At 41.3% G+C, this 26581-nt stretch overlaps 1 protein-coding gene across 1 annotated transcript in view; it reads right to left on the minus strand.

Annotated features, from left to right (window-relative positions):
- TGFBRAP1 (transforming growth factor beta receptor associated protein 1) overlaps positions 1-26581 on the minus strand; it is a 99829-nt gene that overhangs the window by 7945 nt on the left and 65303 nt on the right. Inside the window, exon 11 of the mRNA XM_053707666.1 lies at positions 2840-3273. Coding sequence (XP_053563641.1) covers positions 2840-3273 — 434 coding nt within the window. The remainder of the gene's footprint in view (positions 1-2839; positions 3274-26581) is intronic.

Consider the following 26581-nt stretch of genomic DNA (forward strand, 5'->3'; position numbering starts at 1 on the left):
GGCCATATCTTCAGAAGGATATTAACAAACTTGAATCTGTGCAAAGGAGGGCTACCAAAATGGTACATGGTCTAAAAAATAAAACTTACCAGGATAGGCTCAATGACCTAAATATGTATAGCTTAGAGGAGAGAAGGGAAAGATGTGATATGATAGCAACTTTCAAGTACATTAAAGGGTTTAGTAAAACTGAGGCTGTGGGTATTTTACATAAAATGGAAAATTCAAGAACAAGGGGTCATGAGCTCAAGCTAAAGGGTAGTAGATTCAGGAGTAATTTGAGGAAGCACTTCTTTACAGAAAGAGTGATTGATTTATGGAATAAACTTCCTCAAGAGGTAGTAGCAACAAACACTGTGGGGGACTTTAAAAATGCATGGGACAAGCATAAGGCTATCCTACGAACAAGATAAGTTTATACTGTTAGGTAAGGTCGGGCAGACTTGCTGGGCCTATGGCTCTTATCTGCCGTCAATATCTATGTTTCTAAGTTTACTTGATTTCTTAGGGTTGACAATGACAGGAGTATCAGAGTCGTCCAAAGTAGCCAAAACCTCTTTTAACAATACACAAGGTGTTCAAGCTTAAATCTGAATGATACTACTTCAGCATCAGATGTAGGAATTAAACTGTTCCTAATCTGAGATTTCACCCTCAGAGGCTACCAACGTATCCTCCTCATCAGACTTATGAGGAAGGACAACCTGAGTAGCAGAAGTTGGAACAGAAACCTTACTATCTGAATCTTTCCTTCCTCTTGCGCTTTCCTTGAAGCAAAGGAATGGCAGATAAAGCTGTAGATACAGCAGAAGATACCTGGGCAGAAATTTCTGCAGGCAAATAAACTCCTCCTGGAGATTTAGAGGAACCGCAGGGCACTGTATGTAACGCCACTAAGACTTGAGACGTTTGAGCAGAAGGCTGTGGCATTGCCTGAACAGCATCATCCTGAGACACATGGGGTCTATCTTTGTGTTTTAAGGTCCTATCTAGACAAGAGGTACAAAATTGCATGGGCAACACAATTTGGTTCTCTAAACATAGGAGACACAAGTTCAAAGGAACAGAATCCTCTTCCATGACTAAGGAAAAAGGTATTAGCAAAAATGAAAAGCAAAAAATGAAATACACTTATTTAATATACTGTCCCTTTAAGAAACAGTAGAGTGGAATAGGTTAGACAACCCGCGTCCTCACTGCATAAAGTAAAATGGCCCCCGTAAGCAATTCAAAGGGAAAAAAGAAAACAACTTTTATATTACTAGCATTCACTTAGCTCAACAATCAAATTACTCACTTAGCTCAACAATCTATAGTACGGCCTCTACACCTCAGCTTAAACTGAAGTGCCTACCTGCCCCCTTCGATAATTCCAGCAGTAACAAGTAAACGTCCGGATTCTAGCCGGTCTCAATCTTGCATCCAGTCGCCTTCACCGCTCAGGATTATTGAAATCGGAGACGGAAGGTCACGTGACCGGGATGAAGCTGCACAACAGAAAAATGTGCACTTCATAGCCGACAAAGGCAGGCCAATGAGGAACGTGTATTGCCGAAGGATATTAAATCCCCAATAAAAATAGAGAATCTGAACCACCATAGAGGGTTAACACCCCCCTAATTACATGGAGGGAGTTAACCCCTAAGTCTCAATATCACATACAATTAAGTGCCTGCCCACTGCCAAATAAAGATCCTCCATTAAGGATTTTATGTCCATAATAAAGTGCAGAGTCTCCCTTCAGTGCAGGTCTCCCAGCCCCAGTAGAAAAAAGCACTTACCTGCACATCTAGCCGTCTGGCAGGAAGACAGCTCACAAGGCGTGAAAGGACACATACTCCTTACAGAGGCCTTGAGAGAAAAGAGAGAACAGAGTAAACCTACTCTGGCTTTCTATACCATGGGCAGCAAATATGTTAGGAAAACGCAGCAAGGCCCACATCACAAGTTCCTAACTGCTTTAAAGCCTGCAGAGATTGATGTGGACTACAGCTATACCCAAAAAACTTTGCTTGTAGCGAAAAGAAATCCATTTTTTTTTTCAGACACCAGAACTTCACCTCCTCCAATGACAGAGGGAAAGAGAAAGACTGGGGATTATGGGTAGGGGAGTGACACTTAACAGCTTTGCTGTGGTGCTCTTTTCCTCCTCCTGCTGGCCAGGAGTGATATTCCTACTAGTAATTGATGACATTGTGGACTCTGCATATCTTAGGAAAGAAAATAGTATGTTCTGTCTTAATCACAAAAGAAATGTTTTGGGTTTTATGTCCCTTTAAGGAAATTTAATAATAGAGGTGAATTGGAAAATTGTTTAAAATGATATGCTCTATCTGAATCATGAAACAAATATGTTGAGTTTCACGTTCCTTTAAAAAAAGTTTTCCAACATATTGCTATTACCAAATGTAGTTTGTTCTTATTGTATCCTTTGTTGAAGCAAATATCTAGGTAGGTAGGGTGCACTTGTCTGGAGAACTATATGGCAGTAGTGTCTGCACACTGTATAACATTGATAAAAGTTTATTGTCTGTTTACAAAGACAAATAAATACTAATAAGCTGCTATAACTCAATGTAACCTATTAGCCATTTAAAAACACAAGCTCCTTTTTTTAATGGTGAAAAATATAAATATTTATAATTATAATTATTATTACAGATATATTTATGATGCAATCTTATCAATTCCTGAATAAAATGTCCATCTTAACTCCTATAACCTTATTTGCTTATAGTTACAGAAAGAGTCCCTATAACTGTATGACCTGGACATCAGCAACCCATTAATACCCTCCCCAATTACTGAGTAGATAACGTAGGTAATAAACAACACGTGCCTTTTCATGCTTGTAGATGAGATTTTCTGCTCTTGCCAAGCCTAGTGCCACCTTGGACATCCTCACAGCATGGACGTGTTCCCTCATGGTTCCAGCCAAAAAAGGAGATAGAAGCTGTACCGACCAGTTCTCTGGCAGTAGAGGCAAAACGCTGGCAGCATCAAATTCTGCAGGGTGGTTATTTAACAGATCCACAGCAGCCACCAGCAGCGCATTGTCTGGAGAGGCCGGTTTGAGGTAGGCGGAGAGTAGCAGCTGGAACAGTCTCTGGCGGTAGATAGTGTCCTTGCCTCCTGACTTCCACACACAGTAACTTTCTGCAGCAGCAAAATCTTTCAACTGGTGAACTAAAATATCCAGTGCCTGGTCATGCTCCTCCAGTTTCCCATGCAGTATTGCCCTCTCTAGGTACAGGTCTGTCCCTTTAATTCTATCTGTATTAGGAGAAATAGACAGATCAAACAGGAAAATATGCAAATGCTTTTAAGTATTCAGCGAAAACCTAATGGAAAAGTTTTACATTTAAAAAATGTTTTTTAAAAATGTTTGTACCACAATAAATATTTAATTACTCTCTTGCCTCAGAGTGAATATGAAAATAAAATAATACTTTTCTAGCAGTAAACAGAATATATGGGAATACTGCCCTCTAGATGGAAAAACCTATGTTTGTGGTTACTTTCAACTGGACCACAGTCATGAAAGGGCAACTGCATTTAAAGGTAAATTAAAGTTATTCATTTAAAAAAACATCAGAAAATAATCACTGGAAAGCAATAGCTTTGCAGTCAAAATGAATGTTTTCAAATATCTAAAGCAATCGTTTCTACATAATTTGCATTATTTGACTGTACAGGACACCCCTTGAAAGACCTCTTGAGTTAATGGATTGTATCTCCTTTGCAGTGGCCAATTAAAGCCAGATATAAATGAGCTATTGCACTAACAAAGCAATCACAGTGAAGCATGTAGTACTGTCAGCGTCTGTATACCATGTAATGCACACCAGCTTCTCTTGGAGTCAAATAATTTTCAGATTTAAATTACATGAAAAGGAAATTTATGCTTACCTGATAAATGTATTTCTTTTACGATATGACGAGTCCACGGATTTCATCCTTACTTATGGGATATCGCCTCCTAGTCAGCAGGAGGAGGCAAAGAGCACCACAGCAGAGCTGTATATAAAGCTCCTCCCTTCTCTCCCACTCCAGTCATTTGATCAACGTTAGGAAGAGAAAGGAAAAGCCAAGGTGCAGAGGTGACTGAAGTTGAACAAAAATAAAGACCTGTCTTAGAAAATGACAGGGTGGGCCGTGGACTCGTCCTATCATAAAATAAATACATTTATTAGGTAAGCATAAATTTCCTTTTCTTTTACAAGTTATTACGAGTCCACGGATTTCATCCTAACTTATTGGATACAATACCAAAGCTATAGGACACGGATGAAAGGGAGGGACAAGACAGGAACCTAAACGGAAGGCACCACTGCTTGAAGAACCTTTCTCCCAAAAACAGCCTTGAACGAGGCAAAAGTATCAAATTTAGAAAAAGTGTGAAGAGACGACCAAGTTGCAGCCTTGCAAATCTGTTCAACAGAAGCATCATTTTTAAATGCCCAAGAGGAAGCCACAGCCCTAGAAGAATGGGCCGTAATTCTTTCAGGAGACTGCTGTCCAGCAGTCTCATATGCAAAACGGATGATACTCTCAAAAAGAAAGGGAAGTAGCCGTAGCTTTCTGACCCCTATGTTTTCCAGAAAAAACAACAAATAATAAAGATGATTGATAAAATTCTTTAGTCGCCTGCAAGTAAAACTTCAGGGCACGGACCACGTTCAGGTTATGTAACAGACGCTCCTTCTCAGAAGAAGGATTGGAACGCAATGAAGGAACAATAATTTCCTGATTAATATTTTTGTTGGAAACAACCTTAGGAAGAAAACCAGGTTTGGTACGTAACACTACCTTATCGGAATGAAAAATAAGGTAAGGAGAATCACATTGTAGAGCCGAAAGCTCAGAAACTCTGCAAGCAGAAGAAATAGCAACCAAAAATAAAACTTTCCAAGATAACAACTTAATATCTATGGAATGCATAGGTTCAAATGGAACCCCTTGAAGAACCTTAAGAACTAAATTCAAACTCCAAGGAGGCGCAATAGGTCTAAACACAGGCCTGATCCTAGTCAGAGCCTGACAAAAAGATGGAACATCCGGAATATCTGCCGGACTTTTGTGTAGCAAAAAAGATAAAGCAGAAATCTGTCCCTTTAAGGAACTTGCTGATAACCCTTTCTCCAATCCTTCTTGGAGAAAGGACAAAATCCTAGGAATCCTAATCTTACTCCATGAGTAGTCCTTAGATTCGCATCAACAAAGATATTTACGCCATATCTAATGGTAAATCCTTCTAGTAACAGGCTTACGTGCCTGGATAAAATCAAGTATTCAATCTCCAAACAGTCAGCTGCAGAGAAACTAGATTCGGATGATGGAAGGGTCCGTGAATGAGAAGGTCCTGCCTCAATGGAAACTTCCACGGTGGCCGAGAGGACATGTCCATGAGATCGGCATACTAAGTCCTGCGAGGCCGAATCACCGAAGCCCTCTCCTGTTTGATCCGAGCAATCACCCGGGGAAGGAGAGCAAACGGTGGAAACACAAAAGCTAGGTTAAGATTGAAGAATCTATAACTAACACCTCACTTTACCTCTTCCTATCACTAACACAGGCAAAGAGAATGACTGGAGTGGGAGGGAAGGGAGGAGCTATATATACAGCTCTGCTGTGGTGCTCTTTGCCTCCTCCTACTGACCAGGAGGCGATATCCCATAAGGATGAAATCCGTGGACTCGTCATATCTTGTAAAAGAAAAACTGGTAAAAACATAATTTATGTAAGAACTTACCTGTTAAATTAATTTATTTAATGGTGGCGAGAGTCCACGATTTGTTACATATGGGATAAAAACTACCAGGAGGAGGCAAAGTTTCCCAAACCTCAAAGCCTATAAATACCCTACCCACCTCACTCATATCTCAGTTTAACATATAGCCAAGAAGTGTGGTGTAAAAAGGAGTAAGAAAAAGCCATAAAAAAGGAACAGAAAAAAAAGATGTGCTCTGTTAGAAAACCACCTATAACCACCATGAAAGAAATTAATTTATCAGGTAAGTTCTTACATAAATTATGTTTTCTTTCATATAAGTGGAGAGAGTTTGTTACATATGTGATATAAGATGTGGAAGACCACGAGTAACAAAATAAAAAGGGAGGGATAAAATATAAACAACTTTTTTCTCTGAAAATAATATCCAAATTAAAGTCTTATAATAACTAAAAACCTGATTTTTTTTTTTATAGGCAACAGAATCAACGAGTGACCACTGCCTGAAGAACCTTTCTACCAAAAGCTGCTTCTGAAGAGGCAAAAATATCAAAATGGTAAAATTTGGTAAAGTATGCAAAGAAGACCAAGTGGCTGCTTTGCAGATTTGATCAACTGAAGCCTCATTCTTGAAAGCCCAAGATGTGGCAACTGATCTTGTAGAATAAGCAGTAATTCTCTGAGGTGGAGACTGACTCGCTTCCAAATAAGCTTTGTGAATCAGAAGTTTTAACCAAGAGGCTAAAGAAATAGCAGAATCTTTCTGACCCGTCTGAGAATAAGTAAAAATTACAAACAAACTAGAACTCTTTCAGAAATCTCTAGTGGCAGCAACATAATATTTCAAAGCTCTGACATCATCCAAAGAATGTAAAGATTTTTCTGCATCATTTTTAGGATTAGGACACAAAGAGGGAACAACAATTTCCCTGTTAATGTTGTTATAATTAACGACCTTTGTCAAAAATTTTAAAGTAGTCTGGATAAAAAATCAAGTAAGGTGTTTCACAAGAAAGTGCGGATAATTCTGAAACTCTTCTAGCAGAAGAGATAGCTAAAAGAAACAGAACTTTCCAAGAAAGTAGTTTAAAGGTCTAAAAAAAATGCAGAGGCTCAAAAGGAAGAGCCTGTAAAGACTAACACTAGATTGAGACTCCATGGAGGAGAAATAGATTTCATTACAGGTTTTCTAGACAAAGCCTGAACAAAACAATGAATGTCTGGAAGATGAGCAATCTTTCGGTGAAACATAACAGAAAGAGCAGAAATCTGTCCTTTCAAAGTACTGGCAGATAAGTCCTTATCTAAACCTTCTTGAAGAAACTGAAGAATTCTAGGAATTCTAAATGTATGCCAAGAAAAATTATGAGTGGAACACCAGGAAATATAAGTTGTCCAAACCTTATAATAAATTTTCCTGGAAATAGGTTTTCTTGCTTCAATCATAGTATTAATTACAGAGTCTGAAAAACATCTGTGACCGAGAACTAGGCGTTCAATCTTCATGCCATTTAGTTCAGAGATTTTCTGTCTGGATGAAAGAAGGGACCTTGAGACAGAAGATCTGGTCTTAGAGGAAGATTCCATGGCGGGTAGCTGGACATCCGATCTAGATCTGCATACCAGATCCTGAGAGGCCACGCAGGAGCTATCAGAAGTAGAGATGATTGTTCCATCTTGATTTTTTAAATCATTCTGGGTAGTAGAACTAGTAGAGGAAATATATAAGCATATTGGAATGACCAAAGGACTGCTAGAGCATCTGTCATTACTGCCTGATGATTGCTTGACCTTGCAAGGTATCTGGGAAGTTTCAGACGAGAGGCCATGAGATCTATTTGTGGAAGATCCCAGATCTGAACAATTTGTAAGAATACATCCTGATGGAGAGACCATTCCCCCGGGTGTAGTAGCTGGCGGCAGAGATAATCTGCCTCCCAGTTGTCCACACCTGGGATGTGAATCGCAGTGATGGGACAGAAATTGGTTTCTGCCCAAGAAAGTATCCGAGATACTTCTTTCATGGCTAGGTAACTTTGAGTTCCCCCTTTATGATTGACATATGCCACTGTTGTTATATTGTCTGTTTTAAAACAAAGGAAAGGTTCGTTCTTCAAAAGAGGCCAAGCTTGAAGAGCTTTGAAAAGAGCACAGAGTTCTAAGATAATAATTGGAATCTTTGTTTCCTGAATGTTCCAAACTCCCTGTGCAGTCAGGGACCCCCATACTGCTCCCCAACCTGTAAGGCTTGCATCTGTTGTAATCACAGACCAGGTAGGGAGAATAAAGGAGGCCCCCTGAAGAAATTGGTGGTCTAGCCACCATGTCAGAAAAAAACGAGTGTTGGGATCCAAGAATATATTAATTGTGATATTAGAGTATAATCCTGGCACCATTGGTGCAGCATGTAAACTTGAAGAGGCCTCATATGAAAACGAGCAAAAAGGATTGTGCCCGATGATGCAATCATTAGGCCTAACACCTCCATGCACATAGCCACTGAAGGGTATGATAGAGACTGAAGGTTCAGACAAGCAGACACTAACTTTATTTGTCTCTTTTCTGTCAGAGAAAGAGTCATGGACACTGAGTCTATTTGGAATCCCAAATAAGTGACCTTTGTCTGAGGAATCAAGAAACATTTTAGAAAATTGATCCTCCAACCATGATTTTGAAGAAACAACTACAACAACAATAGTTAAGTCGTGTGAGATTCTGCTAAATTAAAAGATTAAGCTAGACACCAAGATATGTTCCAAATAAGGAAACACCGCAATACCCTGCTCTCTGATTACAGATAGAAGGGCACAGAAAACCTTTGAAAATATTCTTGGTGCTGTTGCTAGGCCAAACGGAAGAGCAATAACTGAAAATGCTTTTCTAGAAAAGAGAATCTCAGAAATTGAAAAAGGTCTTGAAAAATAGGGATGTGAAGATAAGCATCCTTTAAGTCTATGCTAGACATATAATGACCTTGCTGAACAAAAAGTAGAACAGTCCTTATAGTTTCCATCTTGAAAGTTGGAATTCTTACAAATTTGTTAAGTGTTTTCAGATCCAAGATTGGTCTGAAGGAATTCTCCTTGTTTGGTACAATGAATAGATTTGAGTAAAAACCCTTTCCTTGTTCCTGTAGAGGAACTGTGACAATCACTCTCATCAATTCTAGATGAGAGACACATGTTAGAAAAGCCTGAGCTTTTAATGGATGTTTTGGAACATGAGTTAAATAAAACCATCCCCTTGGGGGTTTGATTTTGAAACCAAATTCGATATCCCTGAGAAATTATATTCTGAATTCAAGGATTTTGGACAGATTCTGACCAAAATTTCTGGAAAAGTTTTAATCTGCCCCCTACCAGAAGAACTGTATTGGGGGCCACACCTTCATGATGTTTTCTGGACAGGATTAGGTTTCTTGAATTGTTTAGATTTATTCCAATTGGAAGAAGGTCTCCAGTTAGAGCCAGGGGCTTTTGGAGAGGGGGAAGGCTTCTGATCTTTGTTTCAAAATGAACGAAAACGATTTGGAGCCTTGAAATTCCCTTTAGATCTATAATCTTGAGGCAAAAAAACTGACCTACCTCCAGTAATGGAAGAAATGATTGCATCTAATTGTGAACCAAATAGATTCTTACCCTGAAAAGAAAGAGATAGTAATCTCATCTTGGAAACCATATCAGCATTCCAAGTTTTAAGCCATAAAGTTCTTCTAGAAAGAATAGCTAAAGACAAAGTTTTAATGTTAATTTTGACAATGTCAAATACTGCATCACATATAAAAAGATTTGCTTCTTGTTGTAAATGTATCACATTACAGCATTCAGGGTGTAAAGAAAGTTGCTGAACAAGATTAGAAAGCCAGAAAGTAAAGGCGGATGCTACATCAGCAATAGATATAGCTGGCCTAAGAACATAACCAGTATGTAAATAAGCCCTTCTCAAAAAAGGATTCAAGTTTCCTATCTAAAGGATCTTTCAAAGAAGTACCATCTTCTAATGGAATCATAGTACGCTTAGCTAGAGAAGAAATAGCCACATCTACCTTATGGATAGTTTCCCATAGCCCCAAATTACCAACAGGTAAAGGTTACAATTTTTTTTAAACCTAGAAGAAGGATTAAAAGTACCACCAGGTTTAGACCATTCTTTACAGATAATATTAGAAACTGCATTAGGAACAGGAAATATTTCTGGAACAACAATATTAGACGTAAAAATGAATTTAACTTGTTACAAGGAATATCCTCAGATGGTTTAACTTCTTCAATACCTAAAGTGACTAAAACTTCTTTTAAGAGAGAACGAATGTGCTCAATTTTAAATAAAAAAAAAAGATTTATCTGGATCTGTATCAGATGAAGGAGCCTCAGTATCAGAGGAATCCTCATCATGAGAAGATTTGTCAGTATTAGTCTGATCAGTATAGATTTTACTAGATGAAAGCAAAACATGTGCTGATCTCTTATGCTTATTTGAAGGCGGAAATTCAGTCAGAGCCTTCTCAATTGAAGCAGCAATAAATGTCTTCATTGCTGGGGTACTCCATCTAAATCCATCTGTGAAATTGAAACAGAACGAGCATGCTAGGGCATGCTAAAAACAATATACATGAGTCACATAAATTTGCTGAAGATGGCACTTCAGAAGTTTTGCAAAAGATACACTTAGCTTTGGTAGGAATGTGTTCAACAGACTCGGGTCCTATGGTGATTTCAGGGACAGTAGTGGGTTGTTCCATTATGGCAGAGAAAAAACGAAATTTCAGAAAAAAGTAAAATGAATTACAATTTTATAGAAAAAAACAAAACCTCTTTTGCTTAAAAAGACTTTAAAGGATTTGGAAAAAGTATTTGCTAAGATAATTAAATACTCATAAAAACACTTGTGAAAGAGCTTTAACCCTTTCGTGTCAGGGTTAAAGTGCCTACATCGGAACAACTGTTCCGATGTAGACAAATTGAAACCACGCGATCGTGCACACAATCGCGAGATTTCAATTATTGGATCGCGTCTGGGGGGCGTCCCTACAACCCGAGGAACGCCCCCAAGACCGCGATCAAGTCCTGACAGCACAGAAGGCTTCAGGACAGCAGTTAGCTATGACATTCTATTCCGTCATAACGGCTCTAAAGCCCAGTCTAATTATGACGGAATAGAACGGCATAACGGCTTTAAAAGGTTAAGTATATACGTTTATGTAGAAAACATAAAGCCCCTATTAAAATTTGAGGCGTCAGATGTAAAGAGTATCTATTTAAGGCCAAAATAATTTGCGAAATCACAGCAAAAAAACCACTAGAATAAAACGGAGCGGAAATTAAGTCATAGGGGGCGGGTTTAAAAAAAAGACGCCATTCGGCAGCGCTCTTGCCAGATTCAATTCAAGTGACTGGTAAAAGGTAAGCATCTAAGTTTAAAAGCAACAACAAAAAACCTTAGCGTTTAGCAGCAGTTAATAATCCATCCTCGAAACACTAAAATTTAGCAAAGATGTCTCAATTTAAAGTGAATGTCAAGAAAGTGACAGCCGGTAACACCACATAATTCCACTTTTAAAAATAGCTGGACTTATTTCATGATTTTTTATTAAACAGTTTATTTTCACCAAATTCTACCTTTTAATATGCTCGTTCGTAGCTCCGATCGTCCGCCCGCCATATTTGCACTTTGATTGACATATTTTGAGACCTTCATTATCCACTTATCTCCCCCCCCCCCCCAGGGGGGTTCAACCCCTTTTTTACAACTTCACACGCATCTAATGCGCATGCGCTCAAGCCGATTTCGCTTGTTCAGTTTCTATGCTCGTCCACATGCCGTGCATGCTCTATAGCCCCAGAATCGGAAACAGATAAATATACATTAGAAATATAGATAAGAGTTATTCTCAATGATCGCAATTACAAGAATTGCCAACGATCGAAAGTCTGCTGCTGCGAATGCGGATAGTATTCAATGAATACTATGTTGTGAGTAAACTGTCAGAATTTTGCACATGCGCAGATCCAACGATCAACGGGCGCGCTTTTCAGAGATACGTATAGAGCGGGTGGAAAATAGAAAGTTGCGGCTGGGAGGAGTCCTAGTGAAAACGGACTTGATTTAGGTAATACAAAATTATATAAAACTATATATTTTTAAAAAAAAAAAAAAAACTTGGCAATTATACTAATTAATCGTTTATCTATCAGTATTCGCATTACAGGCTGCTAAAATGGACATTCACTTTAAGCAGAGAAAAAACTCAAGTCCCTTGGCTGAAATATATGATACAATAATGCAACAAACCTTTTAAAAAAAAGTGCCCAAATTAGTCAGGAGTGCCTTAGTAAAAAAAAAAAAAAAAAAAAACATAAAATTATGCTAACCTGATAATTTCCTTTTCTTCTGATGGAAAGAGTCCACAGCTGCATTCATTACTTTTGGGAAATAAGAACCTGGCCACCAGGAGGAGGCAAAGACACCCCAGCCAAAGGCTTAAATACTCCTCCCACTCCCCTCATCCCCCAGTCATTCTGCAGAGGGACAAGGAACAGTAGAAGAAATATCAGGGTGAAAGGTGCCAGAAGAATAAGAAGGACGCCCCACATAAAAGTACGGGTAAGGAGCTGTGGACTCTTTTCATCAGAAGAAAAGGAAATTATCAGGTAAGCATAATTTATGTTTTTTTTTTGCTTAAATGGAAAGAGTCTACAGCTGCATTCATTACTTTTGGGAAAACAATACCCAAGCTATAGAGGACACTGAATGCCAAGACGGGAGGGTACAATAGGCGGCCCATACTGAGGGCACCAGGCCTGAAACTCTACCCAATAAAAAAAAACTGCTTCGTCCAAAGCCGAGACATTTTTTAAAAAGAAAAGCCCCAAGGACACTGGCTCGCAGCTAGTCTAGAAGCCAAACTAGAGACCGCAAAACGGACTCAACTAAGCCAACAGTCCTCCAGGAGACAGACGGTCCCCCACCGCTCACCCCCCACAAATGAAGGGGACACTAGCCGAAACCCCCAAGGGGACAAGGCAAAAGAGAACCGAGGAAACCAAAAGGTCCCCTAATACAAAAAAGAACACCTCCAAGAGTGAGCCCAGCTCACACAGACCCAAAGGGGCCCAAACAGGGAAAGGAGGCCACGCCTATACCAAGCGAAACCCAGGATAAGACCGGACACAGAGACAGAACAGACGTCTCTCCAACATCCTGCAAGCATGGAATGCAACTGAAGAGGCAAAGTCCTCCCAGTGTCTGACCATAGAATACCAAAAGTATTCGACCATGAAAAAGTGTGAAATTCACCCAGGTGAAAAAAAAAAAAAGGTTTGAGAACACAGAGTCCATAACAGGACGAAACAGAGGGTACTTTCGAGGAAGAAGAAACAATCAAGCAAGAAACAGACTGCAAAAGCCACCCCTAGACAGAGGGCACGCTCCAGGCAACCGAAGTCGCCGGACCTACACACAGGTCCCTAAAAAACAGAATTTATGTTTACCTGATAAATTACTTTCTCCAACGGTGTGTCCGGTCCACGGCGTCATCCTTACTTGTGGGATATTCTCTCTTCCCCAACAGGAAATGGCAAAGAGCCCAGCAAAGCTGGTCACATGATCCCTCCTAGGCTCCGCCTACCCCAGTCATTCGACCGACGTAAAGGAGGAATATTTGCATAGGAGAAACCATATGATACCGTGGTGACTGTAGTTAAAGAAAATAAATTATCAGACCTGATTAAAAAACCAGGGCGGGCCGTGGACCGGACACACCGTTGGAGAAAGTAATTTATCAGGTAAACATAAATTCTGTTTTCTCCAACATAGGTGTGTCCGGTCCACGGCGTCATCCTTACTTGTGGGAACCAATACCAAAGCTTTAGGACACGGATGAAGGGAGGGAGCAAATCAGGTCACCTAAATGGAAGGCACCACGGTTTGCAAAACCTTTCTCCCAAAAATAGCCTCAGAAGAAGCAAAAGTATCAAACTTGTAAAATTTGGTAAAAGTGTGCAGTGAAGACCAAGTCGCTGCCCTACATATCTGATCAACAGAAGCCTCGTTCTTGAAGGCCCATGTGGAAGTCACAGCCCTAGTGGAATGAGCTGTGATTCTTTCAGGAGGCTGCCGTCCGGCAGTCTCATAAGCCAATCTGATGATGCTTTTAATCCAAAAAGAGAGAGAGGTAGAAGTTGCTTTTTGACCTCTCCTTTTACCAGAATAAACAACAAACAAGGAAGATGTTTGTCTAAAATCCTTTGTAGCATCTAAATAGAATTTTAGAGCGCGAACAACATCCAAATTGTGCAACAAACGTTCCTTCTTTGAAACTGGATTCGGACACAAAGAAGGCACGACTATCTCCTGGTTAATGTTTTTGTTAGAAACAACTTTCGGAAGAAAACCAGGTTTAGTACGTAAAACCACCTTATCTGCATGGAAAACCAGATAAGGAGGAGAACACTGCAGAGCAGATAATTCTGAAACTCTTCTAGCAGAAGAAATTGCAACCAAAAACAAAACTTTCCAAGATAATAACTTAATATCAACGGAATGCAAGGGTTCAAACGGAACCCCCTGAAGAACTGAAAGAACTAAGTTGAGACTCCAAGGAGGAGTCAAAGGTTTGTAAACAGGCTTGATTCTAACCAGAGCCTGAACAAAGGCTTGAACATCTGGCACAGCTGCCAGCTTTTTGTGAAGTAACACAGACAAGGCAGAAATCTGTCCCTTCAAGGAACTTGCCGATAATCCTTTCTCCAATCCTTCTTGAAGAAAGGATAGAATCTTAGGAATCTTTACCTTGTTCCAAGGGAATCCTTTAGATTCACACCAACAGATATATTTTTTCCATATTTTGTGGTAAATTTTTCTAGTTACAGGCTTTCTGGCCTGAACAAGAGTATCAATAACAGAATCTGAGAACCCTCGTTTTGATAAGATCAAGCGTTCAATCTCCAAGCAGTCAGCTGGAGTGAGACCAGATTCGGATGTTCGAACGGACCTTGAACAAGAAGGTCTCGTCTCAAAGGTAGCTTCCATGGTGGAGCCGATGACATATTCACCAGATCTGCATACCAAGTCCTGCGTGGCCACGCAGGAGCTATCAAGATCACCGACGCCCTCTCCTGATTGATCCTGGCTACCAGCCTGGGGATGAGAGGAAACGGCGGGAATACATAAGCTAGTTTGAAGGTCCAAGGTGCTACTAGTGCATCTACTAGAGTCGCCTTGGGATCCCTGGATCTGGACCCGTAGCAAGGAACCTTGAAGTTCTGACGAGAGGCCATCAGATCCATGTCTGGAATGCCCCACAATTGAGTAATTTGGGCAAAGATTTCCGGATGGAGTTCCCACTCCCCCGGATGTAATGTCTGACGACTCAGAAAATCCGCTTCCCAATTTTCCACTCCTGGAATGTGGATTGCAGACAGGTGGCAGGAGTGAGTCTCCGCCCATTGAATGATTTTGGTCACTTCTTCCATCGCCAGGGAACTCCTTGTTCCCCCCTGATGGTTGATGTACGCAACAGTCGTCATGTTGTCTGATTGAAACCGTATGAACTTGGCCTTTGCTAGCTGAGGCCAAGCCTTGAGAGCATTGAATATCGCTCTCAGTTCCAGAATATTTATCGGTAGAAGAGATTCTTCCCGAGACCAAAGACCCTGAGCTTTCAGGGGTCCCCAGACCGCGCCCCAGCCCATCAGACTGGCGTCGGTCGTGACAATGACCCACTCTGGTCTGCGGAAGGTCATCCCTTGTGACAGGTTGTCCAGGGACAGCCACCAACGGAGTGAGTCTCTGGTCCTCTGATTTACTTGAATCGTCGGAGACAAGTCTGTATAGTCCCCATTCCACTGACTGAGCATGCACAGTTGTAATGGTCTTAGATGAATGCGCGCAAAAGGAACTATGTCCATTGCCGCTACCATCAAACCTATTACTTCCATGCACTGCGCTATGGAAGGAAGAGGAACGGAATGAAGTGTTTGACAAGAGTTTAGAAGTTTTGTTTTTCTGGCCTCTGTCAGAAAAATCCTCATTTCTAAGGAGTCTATTATTGTTCCCAAGAAGGGAACCCTTGTTGACGGAGATAGAGAACTCTTTTCTACGTTCACTTTCCATCCATGAGATCTGAGAAAGGCCAGGACTATGTCCGTGTGAGCCTTTGCTTGAGGAAGGGACGACGCTTGAATCAGAATGTCGTCCAAGTAAGGTACTACTGCAATGCCCCTTGGTCTTAGTACCGCTAGAAGGGACCCTAGTACCTTTGTGAAAATCCTTGGAGCAGTGGCTAATCCGAAAGGAAGTGCCACGAACTGGTAATGCTTGTCCAGGAATGCGAACCTTAGGAACCGATGATGTTCCTTGTGGATAGGAATATGTAGATACGCATCCTTTAAATCCACCGTGGTCATGAATTGACCTTCCTGGATGGAAGGAAGAATTGTTCGAATAGTTTCCATTTTGAACGATGGAACCTTGAGAAACTTGTTTAGGATCTTGAGATCCAAGATTGGTCTGAACGTTCCCTCTTTTTTGGGAACTACGAACAGATTGGAGTAGAACCCCATCCCTTGTTCTCCTAATGGAACAGGATGAATCACTCCCATTTTTAACAGGTCTTCTACACAATGTAAGAATGCCTGTCTCTTTATGTGGTCTGAAGACAATTGAGACCTGTGGAACCTCCCCCTTGGGGGAGGCCCCTTGAATTCCAGAAGATAACCTTGGGAGACTATTTCTAGTGCCCAAGGATCCAGAACATCTCTTGCCCAAGCCTGAGCGAAGAGAGAGAGTCTGCCCCCCACCAGATCCGGTCCCGGATCGGGGGCCAACATTTCATGCTGTCTTGGTAGCAGTGGCAGGCTTCTTGGCCTGCTTTCCCTTGTTCCAGCCTTGCATTGGTCTCCAGGCTGGCTTGGCTTGAGAAGTATTACCCTCTTGCTTAGAGGACGTAGCACTTGGGGCTGGTCCGTTTCTACGAAAGGGACGAAAATTAGGTTTATTTTTGGCCTTGAAAGACCTATCCTGAGGAAGGGCGTGGCCCTTACCCCCAGTGATATCAGAGATAATCTCTTTCAAGTCAGGGCCAAACAGCGTTTTCCCCTTAAAAGGAATGTTAAGCAATTTGTTCTTGGAAGACGCATCCGCTGACCAAGATTTCAACCATAGCGCTCTGCGCGCCACAATAGCAAACCCAGAATTTTTCGCCGCTAACCTAGCCAATTGCAAAGTGGCGTCTAGGGTGAAAGAATTAGCCAATTTGAGAGCACGGATTCTGTCCATAATCTCCTCATAAGGAGGAGAATCACTATCGATCGCCTTTTCTAGCTCATCGAACCAGAAACACGCGGCTGTAGTGACAGGGACAATGCATGAAATTGGTTGTAGAAGGTAACCTTGCTGAACAAACATCTTTTTAAGCAAACCTTCTAATTTTTTATCCATAGGATCTTTGAAAGCACAACTATCTTCTATGGGTATAGTGGTGCGTTTGTTTAAAGTAGAAACCGCCCCCTCGACCTTGGGGACTGTCTGCCATAAGTCCTTTCTGGGGTCGACCATGGGAAACAATTTTTTAAATATGGGGGGAGGGACGAAAGGTATACCGGGCCTTTCCCATTCTTTATTTACAATGTCCGCCACCCGCTTGGGTATAGGAAAAGCTTCTGGGGGCCCCGGGACCTCTAGGAACTTGTCCATTTTACATAGTTTCTCTGGGATGATCAAATTCTCACAATCATCCAGAGTGGATAACACCTCCTTAAGCAGAGCGCGGAGATGTTCCAACTTAAATTTAAATGTAATCACATCGGGTTCAGCTTGTTGAGAAATTTTCCCTGAATCTGAAATTTCTCCCTCAGACAAAACCTCCCTGGCCCCCTCAGACTGGTGTAGGGGCATATCAGAACCATTATCCTCAGCGTCCTCATGCTCTTCAGTATCTAAAACAGAGCAGTCGCGCTTTCGCTGATAAGTGGGCATTTTGGCTAAAATGTTTTTGATAGAATTATCCATTACAGCCGTTAATTGTTGCATAGTAAGGAGTATTGGCGCGCTAGATGTACTAGGGGCCTCCTGAGTGGGCAAGACTCGTGTAGACGAAGGAGGGAATGATGCAGTACCATGCTTACTCCCCTCACTTGAGGAATCATCTTGGGCATCATTTTCAGTGTCACATAAATCACATCTATTTAAATGAGAAGGAACCTTGGCTTCCCCACATTCAGAACACAGTCTATCTGGTAGTTCAGACATGTTAAACAGGCATAAACTTGATAACAAAGTACAAAAAAACGTTTTAAAATAAAACCGTTACTGTCACTTTAAATTTTAAACTGAACACACTTTATTACTGCAATTGCGAAAAAGTATGAAGGAATTGTTCAAAATTCACCAAAATTTCACCACAGTGTCTTAAAGCCTTAAAAGTATTGCACACCAAATTTGGAAGCTTTAACCCTTAAAATAACGGAACCAGAGCCGTTTTTATCTTTAACCCCTTTACAGTCCCTGGTATCTGCTTTGCTGAGACCCAACCAAGCCCAAAGGGGAATACGATACCAAATGACGCCTTCAGAAAGTCTCTTTTATGTATCAGAGCTCCTCACACATGCGACTGCATGTCATGCTTCTCAAAAACAAGTGCGCAATACCGGCGCGAAAATGAGGCTCTGCCTATGATTAGGGAAAGCCCCTAGAGAATAAGGTGTCTAAAACAGTGCCTGCCGATATTATTTTACAAAAATACCCATATTAAATGATTCCTCAAGGCTAAATATGTTATATATGAATCGATTTAGCCCAGAAAATGTCTACAGTCTTAACAAGCCCTTGTGAAGCCCTTATTTACTCTGTAATAAAAATGGCTTACCGGATCCCATAGGGAAAATGACAGCTTCCAGCATTACATCGTCTTGTTAGAATGTGTCATACCTCAAGCAGCAAAAGTCTGCTCACTGTTCCCCCAACTGAAGTTAATTCCTCTCAACAGTCCTGTGTGGAACAGCCATCGATTTTAGTAACGGTTGCTAAAATCATTTTCCTCTTACAAACAGAAATCTTCATCTCTTTTCTGTTTCAGAGTAAATAGTACATACCAGCACTATTTTAAAATAACAAACTCTTGATTGAATAATAAAAACTACAGTTAAACACTAAAAAACTCTAAGCCATCTCCGTGGAGATGTTGCCTGTACAACGGCAAAGAGAATGACTGGGGTAGGCGGAGCCTAGGAGGGATCATGTGACCAGCTTTGCTGGGCTCTTTGCCATTTCCTGTTGGGGAAGAGAGAATATCCCACAAGTAAGGATGACGCCGTGGACCGGACACACCTATGTTGGAGAAAGGGGAACACAAAACCTCAATCGAGGCCCCCCCCCCCCGAGAAGGAGAGTATACTCTCAGAACCCGAAGGAAGAGTAAACCCTCTTCTGAAAGCAATGGAGAAAGTTGAAAGGAAAATCTATACCCTAGTAGACTGAGCTAACAGGATAGACTCAACAAAGCTCACACATCCAGAGGAGACCCACAACCAGCTGGACCAACCCAGCCTCAGGGATCCAAGACAGGAGAACAAAAGAATCCCGAAACATGTACAGGAACAGCCATCCCCACAGAGTACAAGTACAACCCGACTCTGAAAACAGACAACAAAGCCATAGACCTAAGGATCTATCAAAATAAAGGCCCAAGAAGTCTGACTTGGAGCCAGGGGGTACCAATCCCACCTTTCCGCCTCCCATCCAGGAGAAGCCTCAAGCAAGAACTCCATCTCCATAGGGAGGAGAATATCCCCTAAAGAAAAGGGATGATGCCGGAAGGGCAACAACTGTCCTCAAGGCCCAAAGCCACCGGCTAATGGGAAGAGAATTTTTAACACAAATGTCCTAGAAAAGGACCCCCTACAAGTAGCTTGCCAAGCAGAGGCACAGCCAACCCATTCGCCTGTAGAGCAGGTAATCCACAGGTACACTGGCAAGCTGACCAGGGGAATGCAACCCTAAGGCGCACCAGAAATTGGGTATCCAGCGCCAGCGGCTGGGTATGAACCAACAAGCCTTGAGGAGCAAGCCACACAGCTAACCACTAGATGACATGGGCTACTATGTTGCAAAGTGTAATAAATACTCCGAAAACCTGGACAACCATGACCAGGTCAGGAAGATGGGGTAAGGACATAGCCCAAGTTCCCACTAACGTTGAACACCCCAACCGGCCCTGAGATCCAAGATTCCAAAACAACCCAAGACTGGGTAAGGAAAAAGGCCAAGCTAAGCCTCAGCAACCGGAAGTCTCAAGGAGAAAAACAGGTCTGGGCACCTAATAGTTCAGGCAAACCTTACCCTAGAACTAAACACCCCAACTGGCCAAAAAGCCAGACACAAGGGAAATGGATGCATATCCAGAGAATCCGGATAGCGAGAAGAACTCAAAAGCCCTGACCAAAGGAAGGAACCACCCGTAGCTAAAATCCAATGCTCCAAGTAGCAAGGCTAGAAGTCTGATGAAGAGACCTCTCAGAGCCTCAGGACAACCAAGGGATACCACGAAGTCAAAAAATCCTACTAGCAGGGCTAGTCTCCCCATCACCTCCGCACAAACAGAGGACACAAGGAAGAGAAAGGCCCTAAGCCTTCCCAGTTCCGGGAAACCCTGAGCTAAACCAAGTCCCCACAGGGAGCAACCATCACCCGGAAACACAGATCCCTAAAAGGAGATCCAACTCACAAGGAGACAATGGAAGAAGACCCAAAGGTCTTCCTATAACTCAGACAGACAGTACACGTCCAAGAGTAAGAGCTGCATCTAGCTACACTATAAACAGCTTACGCGTACACCTGCAAGGTGTCAGGAGCTGCAACAGGTTTAAAACTGCAAACCTTCTGCATGCTAGATAGCTATCCTGTACAAGCTGTTGGATCAAGCCCAAAAGGACAAATCCAGAGGCCTAAAACAGAAGGCCAAACCGCTCAACTGTGGTAAAGGGGCGCTAAGCCCTCCAACCCTCCACCACATGGGGGAGGAAAACTTTAGGTTCTGATTAAATCAGATGTCAGATAGAGTGACGCAGCGGAACACTCCCCGGCCCAGTCATCTATATGATTGAAGGCTATAAGGACTGAAACAATCCTTCCCGTCTCACAAACCCACAGGTCCTCTCGAATGCTTAGTTGAACATGAAAAACAATGATAACCTGAGTATTCAGCGCATCTACCAAACCAGCCGAGCAGAACAGCGTCACGTGTCTGAAAAGCCGCGAGACCAAACGAACCCGACAGGACCAGCCTGCACCTAGGATCCTAACCGGCAAGCTGCATAAATTCTCCCTCATAGGGGAAAAAAAAGAAAAATACTTTTTTTTTTTTTTTTTTTTTAACATAGGACTAACATGTCCAAAACAACTTCAGAAGAAGTAATAAAGGAGTATCAATCCCAGAAGGTTCCCGAAGGAAACAAAAACAAATAAAAGACATCCCATCGTATACAAATAAAATATATAAGGCAACTCGGAGGTTAACGCCCAAAAAGACACAGGCCTACCCGCAGGACCAGCAAAACAGAGCCCTATCTTTCAAAACTGGGAAAGATCTCAAACAAATGACAATCAGGAGATTACCTCATCCCCATATGTCTAATGAGGTGCACCATTCGAATTATCAGACTGAAAATCCCATATCTGGCAACGATAACTGAAAAACATGTCTGAGCAATACGCGAAGGCGCGCAATCCTGTAAAGAAAGGCACAACATTCAGTGACAGTTACACCCGCGGGGAACCGTAGAGGCCCTCCCCAAGCTGGTAGGCCCGGGACAATAGGGCACGAGCACATTCTCAAAGAAACGTCTGGACTCTGCAGACAAACAATCGCCAACATAAAAGCGAAAACGTGCTGCAAACTCCTGGGGGAACACGCCACCCTGCATGGAGGAATCATAAACTGGGTTACCCGCATGTGTAGAAGTATGAATTGGTAGGGAACTCGCCTCTTGGAGGACGAGACCACCAGAGGCGGATGGCTCAGCAGTCCCTTGATTCCCCGAGCCCGAGGAACAAGGCACGCTCATATGGCATACGGAACAAAACTGGTTGACATGTGTCAACAAGGCCAATCCGGAGTTGTCACCGGACACAGAATCTGAAATCAAATAGTCTCAGTATCAGAATCCTCTGTAACTGAATCTGAAATTAGCACAGTCTCAGCATCAGAATCCTCCATAACTGGATAGAGGATATATAAATATGGACTAAAATAGTAAAAAACAAAAACGGCACCCGACACCCCCAATGGCTGGGGCACTCACCACCTCCTATGAGCAGACCCCTGCGGAAGAGAAAATTTCCTTTGCCACATGGTCGGGAATGCAGAAATGGAAAACGGAACGTAACCACGCCCGAACACAAGGTGAACCATACAGTCCAAAAGGGCGAGCCCAACCAAAAGGTTGCGTTACTTCCAAAGGCCTCAATGTTCCAAACCACAAGCCCATAAACATCACACATAAGCAGGTTAAATCACACAACAAACATGATTATAAACCCTCCTGTTCAATAACCCCCTCAGGAGATATTAACCCACGATTCCAAGATACTAAAAGAGACTCACTGAGACCCTTATGAAAAGTTAGGCCCGCAAGGTGGTAGCCTCTCAGGAAAACATTCACATTACAGTACATTGATGAATAAAGTAAAATGAAACAATCTTACCGGAAGCTACGCCATGGAACAGGAACACGGCCTTTCAAGTGTGATGGATAGTAGCATCGCCTCTGCCATGGATTTGAGAGAAGAAAGCAAGCAGCGGAGCGAAGTTACACAACGCCGATTACCTGAGGAGCTGTTAACATGAGTCGGGATGGTTTCGCAGAAAGACTCTCCCTGCATCTCCAGACTCTAACTTTCATCCAAGCCCTCACTGAGAGACTGACTGGACTACTTAAAACTCCTGTCCCATGCCGAAGAGTACTAACTTCCATAAGAGACAAAAAACAAAAATTCTCTCTGCCAACCTCCTGGGACGAAAGGCAAAGAATGACTGGGGGATGAGGGGAGGAGTATTTAAGCCTTGGCTGGGGTGTCTTTGCCTCCTCCTGGTGGCCAGGTTCTTATTTCCCTAAAGTAATGAATGCAGCTGTGGACTCTTTCCATTTAAGAAGAAAATATAATTACTGTAATGAAGCAGACACTCATCCACAAATGTAGACAGGCTAAACCAGTGCTGAAAACATATCAGCAGAGGAACAGATATAGGAGTATGTTGAACTATAAAGAGAGGCAGGAGATTAATCTCTGCGACCGATTTACAGATAGCCTATAGAAAAGGTTATAAACAAAGGTAGAACATGATAACCTTCAGGGGTGGGCTGGCAGCCTTAGGCCTGGGGGGCAAATCCAGTCAAGTGGCCTATTGCACCAACAAATCAGCTCACAGCCACAGGACCCACAGCCAGTAGGACCCACCACAGGACCCACAGCCAGTAGGACCCACCACAGGACCCATAGCCAGCAGGACCCACCAGGAATAACCTTTACTGAAGCCAACTGGGATTAGATAGTGCATGATCACTTCCAATTCTTGGAATTAGAAAAAAAAAACTTTGTTTTCAAAGTGTAATTGCAGAAAATGGTGCAAAATAATGAAAGTTTATTGCAAAGGTGTTTTACTAGACTTTATTTAAAATGTTGTATTCTCAAAGTGTTTACATTCCTTAAAAAATGTGGGCTGGTGGAATGTGCTTTTGAGCAGTTTTTTCTGCAATGACTTTAAACCACTGATTTTTTTTTAATGTTTTTTTTTAGCACATTCATTGCCTCTTTAAAAATATGGTGACCATGCAAGCTGGTAGAATTGTAAGTGTGTACACACTGGATTAACAACTAAATAAGAAAACATCTAAAATTTATTCTAAACTAAATAAGCTACAGTTAGAGCGATCACACATTACCTATTATTTTTCATGCTGCATGGAGTGTGTGCAGCCCTCAGGTACACCTAAAGCCATGTTGCTTTCCTATTTAAATTACTATATATATATATATATATATATATATATATATATATATATATATATATATATATATATATATATATATATATATATATATATATATATATATAATTTACATATAGTAAACAAGAGTCCTTTAGTTTAATCTTAATACACTGAAAGGGACATGAAACCCATTTTTTTTCTCACAATTCAGATAGAGTTTATAATTTTAAACAGCTTTGCAATCTACTTATATTGTCAAATTTGCTTTGTTTTCTTGGTATCCTTTATTATTATTATTATTATTATTTGTAGAGCTCCAACATATTCTGCAGCCCTATAAACATAGCTATAATATTCATTTTTAAGAGACAACATTCATTTTTACGAGACAAATGGGTAGGGGGGCCTACCAAGAATTGCACTGTTGCAATTCAGCTCTCATGAAGGTGATCTATAAAGCAGCTGGGCTTGTATGCTTATGTGCTTGTTCAGGCACAGCAATGCACTACTGGGAGATAGCGGCTGATTGGTGGCTGTATATATGCTTCTTGCCATTGTCTCACCTAATGTGTTTATCTAGCTCCCAGTAGAGAAATGCTGCCCCTTCAAGAAAAGATACCACTGGAATAATTTTTTAAAACTGTTTGCTCTATCTGAATCCTGAAAAAAAAACATTGGGTTTCATGTCCCTTAAAGTTACAGATTAAAGGGACATTAAACCCAAACATTTTCTTTCATGATTCAGATAGATTATACATTTTTAAATAACTTTCCAATTTACTTCTCTAATCAATTTTGCTTTATTTGCTTGGTATCTTTTATTGAAGAAGCAGCAATGCACTCCTGGGAGAAAGCTGAACACATTTGTAAGCCAATTAAAATGGGCATACAAGTTCATCCACCTATCAGCAGCTACCTCCAAGCTCCTGAGCCTATCTAGATATGCTTTTCAACAAATCATTTCAAAGGAATAAAGCAAATTAGAAAATAGAAGTAAATTGTAAAGTTGTTTAAAATTGTATGATCTGTCTGAATCATGAAAGACAAATTTTGTGTTTCATATCCCTTTAATAATACTGCAAGAATGCAAATGCAATTAAAAGCTCCACAATGCATGTACATGTTTAATAACTTAAAGGGACATGAAACCCATTTTTTTTTCTTTTAAGATTCAGATAGAGCATACAGTTTTAACATCTTTCCAATGTACTTTTATTATCAATGTTGCTTCATTTTCTTGGTATCCTTTATTGAAGGAGCAGCAATGTACTACCAGGATCTAGCTGAACACATTGTTAAGCCAATGACAATAGATATATATGTGCAACCACCAATAAGTAGCTAGCTCCCAAATCCTAAGCTTACCTATCTATCTTTTTCAGCAAAGGATACCAAGAGAACTAAGCAAATTAGATAATAAAAGTAAATTAAAGGGACAGTCTAGGCCAAAATAAACTTTCATGATTCAGAGAGAGCATGTAATTTTAACCAATTTTCCAATTTACTTTTATCACCAATTTTGCTTTGTTCTCTTGGTATTCTTAGTTGAAAGCTTAACCTAGGAGGTTCATATGCTAATTTCTTAGACCTTGAAGCCTTCCTCTTTTCAGATTGCATTTTAACAGTTTTTCGCCACTAGAGGGTGTTAGTTCACATATTTCATATAGATTACACTGTGCTCGTGCACGTGAAGTTATCTGGGAGCAGGCACTGATTGGCTAGACTGCAAGTCTGTCAAAAGAACTGAAAGAAGGGGCAGTTTGCAGAGATTTAGATACAAGATAATCAAAGAGGTTAAAAGTATATTATTAGAACTGTGTTGGTTATGCAAAATTGGGGAATGGGTAAGAAAGGGATTATCTATCTTTTAAAACAATAAAAATTCTGGTGTAGACTGTCCCTTTAAGAAGTTGTTTAAAACTGTGTGCTCTATCTGAACCATGAAAGTAAAATGATGGTTTTCATGTCCCTTTAATAAAAACAGAATTTATGCTTACCTGATAAATTACTTTCTCCAACGGTGTGTCCGGTCCACGGAGTCATCCTTACTTGTGGGATATTCTCTTCCCCAACAGGAAATGGCAAAGAGCCCAGCAAAGCTGGTCACATGATCCCTCCTAGGCTCCGCCTACCCCAGTCATTCGACCGACGTACAGGAGGAAATATGCATAGGAGAAACCATATGATACCGTGGTGACTGTAGTTAGAGAAAATAATTCATCAGACCTGATTAAAAAAAACAGGGCGGGCCGTGGACCGGACACACCGTTGGAGAAAGTAATTTATCAGGTAAGCATAAATTCTGTTTTCTCCAACATAGGTGTGTCCGGTCCACGGCGTCATCCTTACTTGTGGAAACCAATACCAAAGCTTTAGGACACGGATGAAGGGAGGGAGCAAATCAGGTCACCTAAATGGAAGGCACCACGGCTTGCAAAACCTTTCTCCCAAAAATAGCCTCTGAAGAAGCAAAAGTATCAAATTTGTAAAATTTGGCAAAAGTGTGCAGTGAAGACCAAGTCGCTGCCTTACATATCTGGTCAACAGAAGCCTCGTTCTTGAAGGCCCATGTGGAAGCCACAGCCCTAGTGGAATGAGCTGTGATTCTTTCAGGAGGCTGCCGTCCGGCAGTCTCATAAGCCAATCGGATAATGCTTTTAAGCCAAAAAGAAAGAGAGGTAGAAGTTGCTTTTTGACCTCTCCTTTTACCAGAATAAACAACAAACAAAGAAGATGTTTGTCTGAAATCTTTAGTGGCCTCTAAATAGAATTTTAGAGCACGGACTACGTCCAAATTGTGTAACAAACGTTCCTTCTTTGAAACTGGATTCGGACACAAAGAAGGTACAACTATCTCCTGGTT

This window comes from Bombina bombina, chromosome 3 (genome assembly GCF_027579735.1).
Source record: "Bombina bombina isolate aBomBom1 chromosome 3, aBomBom1.pri, whole genome shotgun sequence".
In the NCBI taxonomy this organism is placed as follows: Eukaryota; Metazoa; Chordata; class Amphibia; order Anura; family Bombinatoridae; genus Bombina; species Bombina bombina.